General features: G+C 31.1%; 1 protein-coding gene, 1 non-coding gene and 2 pseudogenes across 2 annotated transcripts; 3 read left to right on the top strand and 1 right to left on the bottom strand.

Annotated features, from left to right (window-relative positions):
* The first annotated feature begins 1,289 nt into the window (after positions 1-1,289).
* LOC124839165 (uncharacterized) lies at positions 1,290-1,900 on the top strand (annotated as a pseudogene).
* Positions 1,901-2,058: 158 nt separating this feature from the next.
* Positions 2,059-3,481, bottom strand: LOC124839174 (uncharacterized; annotated as a pseudogene).
* Positions 3,482-4,540: 1,059 nt separating this feature from the next.
* Positions 4,541-6,195, top strand: LOC124839167 (gamma-interferon-responsive lysosomal thiol protein-like). The gene is made up of 5 exons (XM_047314908.2): positions 4,541-4,893; positions 4,968-5,033; positions 5,247-5,387; positions 5,638-5,730; positions 5,916-6,195. Exons 1-5 carry the CDS (start codon positions 4,630-4,632, stop codon positions 6,123-6,125), a joined length of 774 nt encoding a protein of 257 aa, XP_047170864.1. The 5' UTR covers positions 4,541-4,629; the 3' UTR covers positions 6,126-6,195.
* A 3,103-nt stretch (positions 6,196-9,298) lies between these two features.
* On the top strand, positions 9,299-9,380 carry TRNAS-CGA (transfer RNA serine (anticodon CGA)). The gene has a single exon. It is a non-coding gene; the product is annotated as a tRNA-Ser (tRNA).
* Positions 9,381-11,761: the final 2,381 nt, after the last annotated feature.

Below are 11,761 nucleotides of genomic sequence, written 5' to 3'. Positions count from 1 at the left end.
TATGGACTCGATCGAGAGTAAATTTTTCATAATTATTTAGTCTAATACAATTAGATGTATTCTTATATTCTTCTTTAGATTATTATATGATTTAAAGTTTAGTTTTAAAAGTTTTGATTTTAAATCATGAAAAAGTTTTTTATTTTGTTACCAATATCTATATTTAATAAAAAAATTAGTTAACTATAAACCATGTTTAAATTTAGGGATCGAAAAAGAGTCGGTAAAAATATATGCAGATCATCTTCTAAAATTATCTTCACAATTTATTATTTGAGATTCCACATCATTTATTATATATGAAGTGTTATATAATATAGTGTTTAGTTTCGTTGTATATTTTTTTAAACAAATTGATGTAAAGCAATGTGAATACATATTCATAAGTAGGTTTTCTTGTATTCATATTTTTAATACAATCTACATGAGAATCCGTTTTCCTCACATCCATGCATCAAAGGAATCGATCCCCTCAATTCTAACTTCTTTCATAGAAATTGATTCCCATCTCTCATTGGTTAGCGTAGACTTTTTTTTTTCTAAAATTATTTTTCCTCGTCTAATTCTTATTTTATACATTAAATTAAAAGATGTAAATATATTTATCACATATATGCTTATTCTTTAGACTTTTTCAAACCATGAAGGAAATACAAGATTAATAAAAGAAGAGGAAAAAACATATAATTTTTATACTAGTTTGATTCAACTTAAATTTACATCCAATTTTCTTTCAAGGAACTTACACTTGAAAATTTTCTACTATGATCAAAGAGTTCAAAAATTTACAAGTACACCTTAATAATTCTAGATCATAGGATATCAATAACCAATATGCTAGATATAATGTCTTATGGACTAAATTTTAAAAAATGATATTATATTGAATCAAAATTTAAAATATATGAACTAAATTAAATACAAAACATTATCATATAACATAAAGACTGATACATGATATTTGTATGGACATCTGACATATAGGTTTGTCACGTGTTGTTAGATATGATCTTTTATAAAATCATTTGTTATTATTTTGAGTATATCTTGTAGCATTAATTGCTTAAAGGTTAGCCTCAATTATAGCTTGTCAGTTATAATGACAGCCTAAATTATAGCTTGAATTTTGTATATATTCCTTATCAATGAATATGCAAAGCACGGATGATTTCCTTCATGGTATCAGATTAGGTTACCTTCCTCAAATTCTAAAACACCTAGCTGTCACTGTTCTTTCTCTACTTCCAAGCAATTTTTTTCCCCTTCCTTCTTCCCAGTGTTGCCCATCAATGGCCGAAAATTCCAAATATCACTCTGCCCTAGCTGTCACCAACGTGAAGAATCTTATTCCAATCACCTTGGACATGGAAACCGGCCAATATCACTCATGGGCAACCTTATTTAAGGTCCAAGCTAAAGTTCATTCAGTGCTCGAACATATCATCCCCCTACGGATGCTGCAGCCATAACAGCATATCAAACCACCAAGGCCGCTGATCTCCCACTATGGAACCGTCTTGATGTTGTTGTACTTCAATGGATTTATGCGACTATATCTCCTGATATTCTCACATCGATCCTCGTGGCTGATGATTCGGCTGAAAGAGCCTGGCAGCATGTAGCTGATTTATTCCAAGATAACAAAAACTCTAGGGCGGTGTATCTTGAAACTCAGTTCACAAACACGTACTTGACTGATTTCTCCTCCACCTCCGCCTATTGCAACCACCTCAAATCTCTTGCTGACCAATTGTCTAATGTCGGGGCTCCTATTTCAGATCAACGCCTTGTGCTCCGCTTGCTCGCTGGCTTAACCGAAGCCTATGCTGGTTTTGTCACGGTTATGCAACAGAAGGATGAATTGCCCAGTTTTGTTATCAATTGCCTTTATTACAATTGATAAAATTCTGACGACAAAGAGAGCTGAGAATAGTAGGTCCTGGGTGGCCTAAGCGATTGTGCCACAAATTAGGAGACAAGGTAGTTAAGGCTGAAGGAAATGTTGGGGAAAATATGGCCTGATTTTTGGAAAGAATGGGGTAGAGATCTCCGGAGCTATTACACCTTATTAAATGGTTCCCCGTCTGCAAGTCCTTCACAGAAAATCCAAATGGATCAAACTCAACAGAAACAAAATTGTCACTTGTAAATTTACGAACAAATATTAGGTTTTTAATGAGTTTTGGGGCATGCAACACATTGTTTAGGTTTAAAGGAGGGTGGGGTGGGGATAGTGTAGTGCTGCCATGACCATGAATAGGAATCAAATGACCATTACCAACAACAATATTATGATCTTTGCTCGAATAAAAATAAGATGAGAGTGTACCTTGGTCTGCCGTCATATGAGAGGTAGCACTAGTGTCCATATACCAATTCTCATCTGGTTGAGATAGTGAAAGGCTATGTATGGCCGCATTAATATCTGTAGGTGTGTAACCAACATTGGATGGTGCTACTGATGCATTGTATGCTTGTTGTGGTGGTCTTGATCCAAGAATACCAACTTGGCGTGGAGGTCTAGGTTGCCATGAGGCTGTTGGATAAGGACAGGGAGGTTGGGCCCACCCTGCCCAAGGATTAAAGAATGGATGCTGGTACGGTGGGTAGGTTTGGTACTGCTGCTGTTGTGGTGCACCGCCCCTTCCAGCGCCTGCAGCCCAGGCACTACCGCGTCCGCCTTTGCCACTGCGGTTGTTGTTAACTCTGCCTCGGTTGTTTTTCTTGCCTCGATTGGGATTATTACGAGCCTGTGATGAAGTGATGTTGCTGTTATGGTGTTGCGGCCGTGAAGAGAAGCCTTCGTCCACGGTTAAGAGGGCAGTGGAACCAGATTCACGGGTTGCTCGCTCCTTAATCGTGGTCTCTTCCAACTTCAAACGAGAACATGTTGTAGCAAAACTGGGCAATTCATCCTTCTGTTGCATAACCGTGACAAAACCAGCATAGGCTTCGGTTAAGCCAGCGAGCAAGCGGAGCACAAGGCGTTGATCTGAAATAGGAGCCCCGACATTAGACAATTGGTCAGCAAGAGATTTGAGGTGGTTGCAATAGGCGGAGGTGGAGGAGAAATCAGTCAAGTACGTGTTTGTGAACTGAGTTTCAAGATACAGCGCCCTAGAGTTTTTGTTATCTTGGAATAAATCAGCTACATGCTGCCAGGCTCTTTCAGCCGAATCATCAGCCACGAGGATCGATGTGAGAATATCAGGAGATATAGTCGCATAAATCCATTGAAGTACAACAGCATCAAGACGGTTCCATAGTGGGAGATCAGCGGCCTTGGTGGTTTGATATGCTGTTATGGCTGCAGCATCCGTAGGGGGATGATATGTTCGAGCACTGAATGAACTTTAGCTTGGACCTTAAATAAGGTTGCCCATGAGTGATATTGGCCGGTTTCCATGTCCAAGGTGATTGGAATAAGATTATTCACGTTGGTGACAGCTAGGGCAGAGTGATATTTGGAATTTTCGGCCATTGATGGGCAACACTGGGAAGAAGGAAGGGGAAAAAAATTGCTTGGAAGGAGAGAAAGAAGAGTGACGGCTAGGTGTTTTAGAATTTGAGGAAGGTAACCTAATCTGATACCATGAAGGAAATCATCCGTGCTTTGCATATTCATTGATAAGGAATATATACAAAATTCAAGCTATAATTTAGGCTGTCATTATAACTGACAAGCTATAATTGAGGCTAACCTTTAAGCAATTAATGCTACAAGATATACTCAAAATAATAACAAATGATTTTATAAAAGATCATAAGTTTGTCACGTGTCACTAACATTGTCATGTGACATAAACATTTTCATGTTGCACAATATTAACATAATACAATTATATGACACAACATTAATATAATACATGAAATATTTTATGAAAAAGAAAACTAAATAAAAATAAAAAATTGAAAATATCATGAGTTCACATGTGATGTATAGACATACGTTAATATCAATTTAAAAAAAATATCATTAGATAATTTTTAAAAACTAAAAAACTTAACTAAATCCAATAAAAATTAAAAATATAATTAATTTTTTCAGAGTAGAAACAAAAATTGGATTTTAGCTTTTTTTTAAAGAGAGTTGCATGGAGAAGTGAATATATTGTGATGGGAATCAATTATCCTACGTTTTTTTCTCTTTCCCATGTTTGTTAATTTTTTTTATAATAGTAATAATAATAATAATAATATAAAAACAAGATTTATTTAACTTTATTTCTATTTATTTTAAATAAATTTTACGATTAAAAATAAAATGATAATTATTCTATTTTATCCATTAAAACATTGTTTATTAATCTACCAAACATATTATATCATTCTTAACTTTTATAAACCTTCATCTAAATTCTTTCATTTTCTTACAATTTTTTTAATCCAATCAATCTAACTTTCACTTCTTTTTCCTCTCAAATTTAAAAAAGAAAAAAAATTGAAACGATTTTTTCTTTTTCGTTTTTATCGGAATACCGTGACTAATATTAATTTGATTGATCAACTGGGACAAATAAGATTAATGAATATGATGTAGCTGTTAAATGAACATCTTGTTTGTATTCACAAACACTCTATTCAAATTGGGATCATGGTTTCCCATTGAATCCAAATTCAGTTTCAGCCATGGTTTCTCCTTCCACCGCCCTCTTTCTTTCTCTGCTCCTGTACGTTTCTTTCTTCGCCTTCTTCTCCCAATCTGAATCAAAATCTCACCTTCCCAAAGTCTCCTTAGAATTGTACTATGAAAGTTTGTGTCCAGACAGCGTCGACTTTATCGTCAATCACCTTACCAAAATCTTCTCCACTGACCTCATCCCCATCGTTAACCTCAAATTCGTTCCTTGGGGCAATGCGAAACTTCAACCCAACCACACCTTCATCTGCCAGGTACCCTTTTCACCCACTTTTACCTTTTATTAATTTTTTGTATTTATTTATTTATTTTTTATTTTTCATTGCAGCATGGACCAAATGAGTGCTTCCTGAATACCGTTGAAGCCTGTGCAATTGATATTTGGCCTGAACTGGTAACAATTTTCTTGCCCCTTTCCTTTTTTATTTTCTCAATTAGTGCTTTAATTGGGGATAGCAAAACTCTGATAATTAGGGTCGGTTGAAAAAGAAAAGGAGTAATCTTGTTGTGTTGGTTCACTGTAACAGTGATTTGCTTTGCACGTGTATCCGTGTTGTGATTGTTTCTTTATGTAACTCGAGCTTCTTCTTCATTTTTTTTTTCACAGGGCAAGCATTTTCAGTTCATCTACTGTGTTGAGGATTTGGTGAATCAGCGAAGGGCCAAGGATTGGAAATCTTGCTTTGAGACACTGCATCTGGATCCCGAACCTATTAAGCAGTGTTATAATAGTGAACATGGAAAACAGGTTGGTGTTTTTCTGTGATTTAGTTCTTGTTCTTGGACTACCTTCTTGTCACTGAGATAGTGTTATTACGTGTGAGTTTAATATGGGGAGGTTTATCCAAATAGGACTTTAATTTCTTGTCTTATATTGTTTTCGAGGAGTATGAAAATTTTACTAACATTAGTAAGTGAAACTATGTTGTGGAAAGTTGGTAATTAGAAAACTTGAACAGTTATATAGATGCAGCTAATGTTACAATCTTTATATGCAGCTGGAGCTACGATATGCAGCTGAAACAGATGCTTTGAAGCCTCCTCACAAGTATGTTCCATGGGTAGTTGTGGATGGAGAGCCACTTTTCGAGGTCTGTTTTGCAGTTTTATATAGGATGAAACACGTATTATTCTAAGTTTCTGAACTTTTTCCTATATACTCTAATTAGCAAATAATTTATGACAATGAAATTTGTGCTTTACATGTATAATATAATCAATGAAATTATGAATGTACAGGAAATTCAATAGTGCTTGCAAAATTTTGTGGTTGCAGGATTATGAAAACTTCTTAAGCTATATCTGTAAGGCTTATAAGGGCACTGATACACCCAAAAGTTGCAGCAAAGTATCATATATTACAGAAGTGAAAGCAGAGAACGAGCATTCAGATTGCGACAAGGGAAGAGAAGAGCCAACATGGCGAAAAGTGAGTTCAATCTTGTCTTCATGGTTGCACAAGATGAACCTTGGTGATCCAATTTAGATGTGACAATACTGAATAATGTAAAAGAAGTTTGTTTATGTGAATTAGACTTACAGTACTTCCAAACAAATCATGTTCTCAAGAATCTTTTTATAAAAAAAAAGCAAAAAGAAAATAAGAGGATAGAGAAAAAAACACTCGTTTCTTGAATAGTAAGATTAAAAACACTTTATTACTTAAGAAAATAAGAGAAATTGAGAAAAAAAGAGATGCCTTTTCTAAATAATGAAGGAGAGAAAAGAGAAACACTCTTCTCATCAATAGTAAGATCGAACACAATAATATATAAACTATATAAAATGTTAAATAGAATTTTATAAATAGACTTCTAAGTAATATGAAATCGTTTAAGAAAAATGAACATTATATATTGTTTAAGTGTTTACCATGGTGGGCATTCTAATGAGATGTACTTAATGCGAACATTAGACACATGTACTCATTATATGCATTTTCGTATTATTAGACATAATTATAAATATTAGTTGATAATTATTTAGTCTAATACGACTATATGTACGCTTATGTTCTTCTTTACATTATATGAATTAAAGTTTAGTTTTACAATTTTTCATTTTGGTTTTAAATCATGAAAGAGTCTTTTTGTTGTCAATATTTTTTTAAAATAAAAAATTAGTTAACTATGAACCATGTTTAAATTTAGATCTTGGAAAGGACTTGTTAAAAGTATATGTAAATTATCATTTTATAAAATTATCTTCACAATTTTATTATTTGAGATTCAACAACATTTATAACAATAAAGCGTTATATAATAAAGTATTTAGTTTTTTCCCTTGTATATTTGATGATTAGTTATAATCATGACACTTTGATTGTTATTATAATAATTTAATATGTTTTTCTTTTTATTTGTATTGCTATTTTTATTTGTATTGTTATTTCATTTTTTTATTCATTGAATTTGTATTAGGATTATAAATACGTTTATTTTATTTGTTTTTGTTTTCTATTTTTTGATTTATGAGTTTTGAGAGTTTTTTTGCATATATTTTTATTAGGAAATGTAGCTTTTGTTTGGATTGAATTGCAAAACTATTAATTAGATTAAAATTTAGTCATTTGGTAGATAACGAAGACGAAATATGATAAACACAAGTTAGAATTAAAGAACAATTTGAAATTAAATGAAATTAATTACGATAATTTAAAAGCTCGAAAAATTAATTTTAAATAAAAGATCTAATTCTTAGGAGTGTTTTAGACCTTTCAAACTCCTAAATCACTCCTAATAATAATAAATAGTCATATAAAATGTAAACAAAACTAACACAATTGAATTTTGAAACCTTATATTCCTTAAAAGGTCACCAAATCTCCTCTATATTGTTGTGTACTCCAAATTGTTCAATTATTCTAACTTTGATTTGTATTGATTAATAATTAACATAAAAAAATTATTAGATAAAGTTTTTATCACAAATGAGAAAATCTCATTATAGTAAATTCTCTACACGTCCAAAACCTTTTTTCTTTAATTTCATCTTGAATATTTCTTTCTCTACTGGTATTTCTTCTTTTTTTCTTTAACACTCACTTGCATTTAATCACCTTTTGATGTTTAGGTAGATCCACTTGTGAGAAAGTATAATTTTTTTATAAAGATTCAGTAATTATAATTCATTAAATAACAAAAAAAATGTTTAACACTATAAAAAAAATTGATATTCAGTGGAGGTTATAAAAATCCTCCACAAATTAACATTACTTAATATGGTTACAATGAGTTGTATGATGACTAATAATTGTGACAGTTTTAATTCTTTTTTGAAGAGGTTTAAGACCTCCATAGATAAACTTCAGGTTCCAACCTTTTTTCTTATGTTTAAATCTTTCCAAATTTCTCCCGATTTTTAAATTTTCCAAACCTAAGCGTGAGATGTTTCAAATTTTTCTTAATTTCATTTCAGGTTATGATTCATCAAACTTGCTTTGCATTATGAGTTCAACAAACGTTTATCTTCGTCATCGTTCGTGGGCCAAGGTTCAGCAAGTATGGTCGTGACCAAGGTTCAACAAACCAATGTATTTGTTGGCTTGGGTTTAGCAAACCAATGCGCAAACCCAACCTAGGTTCAGGCTACCATATTTTAGTGCATTTTGTTACATGAAGATTACTATTCATGTTCATTAGTTACTTTCAACTAGTAAATGACAATCTGATTAGAAACACTATGATCATCTAGTCTTAAGGATATTAGATGCACTATCCAACAACAATCCTTCATACTCTTTTTTTTAAAGAATATAATTTAAAGTCAAAATTCAAATAACATATATAACTCATCTCACCATATTATTACATTATATAATTATATATTTTAAAAATAGTATACTTTTAGTTATTTTCTGCACATAACATATATATAACTATTCTTGTTTTTTACATCAAAATATAAGTAAAAAATATATTGAAATAAAAGACTAAAAATGGCAAGGAAAAGGTATTTAAATGATTATTTTTTTTATTAAACTAAAGAAACGTGTTAAAAATTTAGTCTATAATATCATACAACTAATAATAATAATAATAATATTGACTAGAGAATATAATCATAATATTTACTTTTATATATAACTTAATTAGTTAAATATCATCTATTGACTCTTTTTTCCCATTAATGAGCATCATTTTATTCAATGTGGAGGAACAATGTAAATTGTCATTTTCTCTCTCTCAAATACAAGTTATTTAGAAAAACTTATCAGTACAAATAAAAGTAGTGATGCATAGTTTATTTTTTCAAGCTAAACGATAGTGTGTGTGCTTCCTTATTTTTTTTTATGCTTTTTAAAATATATTCATATTTTTACAAATATTTTTTTTTCTGAACTTTTTGTAGTATAGCATTTAAATAATATATTTATTCACTGAGTATGCTAGTAAGAATTTTCGCCAACGTAATTATACATCATCATAATTAAAAATGTCTCCATTTAATAATAATAAAATATACGTGTCGATTTTTTTAAAATATTTTTAGTTTAATGTATATTGGATAAATAAAGAAAGTTAAGTTATAAAATGTTCACGTCAAGTCATTATACCTATATATATCTTCTTGTTTTTCATATCGTTGTGCATCTTTAATTGTAATAATTTGATTCTAATTTAATGTGATATAAATATATTGAAGCCTACAATCAACAAGGTCGATATGTCCGAGTGGTTAAGGAGACAGACTCGAAATCTGTTGGGCTTTGCCTGCGCAGGTTCGAATCCTGCTGTCGACGTTTTTATTTTTAATAGTTCCAATTTTAGTACATGCAAAATATTAAAAAATATCCAAATCCATTATAATTTGGGAGTGCAAGAAAAAAAAATTGGAGGTGAGGAAGAAAGTTCCTATAGTTTTCGATAATTAGGTTTTTGGTCGACCCAGCAACCAAGTAGATTAATGGGCTTTTTTAAGTTTGGAATATAAAAAACTTTAGGGTGTTACTCCCTCCACCACCCCATTCCCCTTTTACCCTTTTTTTTTTATTTTTTCATTCATATTTTATCCTTATTAAAATTTTAGGGTTAATATTATTTAAAATCTCACCGTGAACATTCATTCTTTTTATCATTCTTTCCTCTTTCTCTTTATTATTTTTCTCAGGTTCACTCTTACGTTCCACTATCGTTGGGTTGTCTCTCATGTTCCACTTCTTCTTCTCTTTTATAGAATTGTGACGTGAGAGTGTTGTGGACTTTGTGTTTAGTAAGATTGAAAGTGGGGAAAGCAATTCATCTTCAGCCGTGAGTGGGGTGGTGCTTCAAGGTGCTGGTTTAGAGGAGGCGTGAGAGGTTAAGAGGCGTGAAGGTGCATAATAAAACCCTAAAATATAAACCGTAATCGGTAAACGGATGTGAGCATCCGTTTAACGATTACGGTTTATATTTTGCAGTTTTTTTTATATTGAGTCTTTTATTAAATAAAGTTAATTTGATATTTTCATTAAATTGATATTAACAATGTTTGAAAATATCACATGTTAAAATTTTGATTGTTTTTCATATTTTGACACTTGATACTTATAAAGTATAAATAATTTAAATTTTGACACGTGGTATTATTAAACTTTCTAAGGTCAATTTAATAAAAAAAACTAAATTGACTCTTATAACTAAATTAAGTAAATTGATTAAAAAAGATATAAAAACAATTATATACCTAAATATAAATGTATCAGTCATGTTTTTTTAGTACCAAAACATACTTTCCACACTCCTTGACACTAAAAGGTCTTACAAATCTCTCAACATACAATGTAACGATAAGAGAAACTCATCAACAAGCCCCATGAGAACAACACTAGAAGCAACAAACTTACGATAAACAAACAAATGAAATCACTAACTAAAAGCGATAAACAAAAGCAATAACAAACAACCTCAGCACTAGAAGATCTTACAAACTTATCGAGACAACACATCCCAACATACAAACCCTAAAATTGAAGCTCTCAACAACTTATGTATGGATAAGAGAAACTTCTCAACCAACCCATGAGAACACAATATTAGAAGCAACCCATAGTAATGACAGATTAAGGAGTAATTAACATGTTAAACACCACATCTTAATGACAAAAATCATATTAAGCATAATTAGACCTACCACCCCTATAAATATAAGTAGTTTGGAAAGAGGTAGGTGATTCTTAATTATTTGGCATTGATATACACAATTATAAATCTAATTTGAATGTATGAATGTCTTTTATATATATTGACTATGACTTGAAAGAACAAAAACACAATAAAAAAAACATTACCAAAAAAATTTATAAGACTCAAAAGATCAATAAACAAAAAAAAAACTTTGATATTACTAACTCTATTTGTATTTGTAAAAACAATCGAGACCAAGTTACTAATTAAATCTACCCAATTGTTTTTATCATTTATAACCAATTAACTTTATCTTAATAAGAATACCTCTCAAAAATAAGTATGATACCCATAAAATATGCAAAACCAAGATTGCAACAAGTGAGTGAGGAAGTTTGAAAAGAAAAGGATAATAATTGATGATCCTCCACAATTTTAAAAATCATGAAAGGATTAGAATGCAAAGGCAAGAAGAAGAGACAAGTCCAATGTAGCAGTGTAGGACCCCTAAAAATTTTGCAGAAGAAAGACCAATCTCTATCCATGTTGGTACACTATTAATTGTCAACAAGTTAATGCTCCTATCTGTGACCAAAGTATGGAAGTTAAATATATGGCTCTTATTGCTGCATATTAGGAACACTGTACCCCACCTTATGTTCATTTTCTGTCACTACAAAAACCGAGTAACATTGCGCTGTCACCTCCTTATTGGATACACAATTAAACCCTTCTATTGTCTTTTTTACATTGTTATACTCAATAAATTTATATGTTTTAAATTTCTTGTAGCAACCTTAATCTAAATGTTTTTCTGCTCCTAATAATAATAATTGCAGTTATAAGACCACGTTTACACAGTTAACATATATATTATTTCCTCATATTATATAAGTAAAAGATTATATAAATTTAAACACAAGTCATTTATATGTAAACCCTCTCATGATGAAAATTTCAAGATTTATATTTCTAATTTATAAATGAAGTAATAGGATTTCACAGCAACTATCAATTA

Source organism: Vigna umbellata, chromosome 5, assembly GCF_029865625.1.
Source record: "Vigna umbellata cultivar VRB3 chromosome 5, Vumbellata_1.0, whole genome shotgun sequence".
In the NCBI taxonomy this organism is placed as follows: domain Eukaryota; kingdom Viridiplantae; phylum Streptophyta; class Magnoliopsida; order Fabales; family Fabaceae; genus Vigna; species Vigna umbellata.
Note: the sequence above shows the minus strand (reverse complement) of the source record. Positions and strands in the feature narration are given on the sequence as shown.

Bases quoted from the DNA above. Each gene is read 5' to 3' on its own strand.
- LOC124839167 (XM_047314908.2), top strand. From the start codon at position 4,630: ATGGTTTCTCCTTCCACCGCCCTCTTTCTTTCTCTGCTCCTGTACGTT. The intron at 5,388-5,637 runs GTTGGTGTTTTT...CTTTATATGCAG, and splicing joins ATAGTGAACATGGAAAACAG to CTGGAGCTACGATATGCAGC. The intron at 5,731-5,915 runs GTCTGTTTTGCA...TTGTGGTTGCAG, and splicing joins ATGGAGAGCCACTTTTCGAG to GATTATGAAAACTTCTTAAG.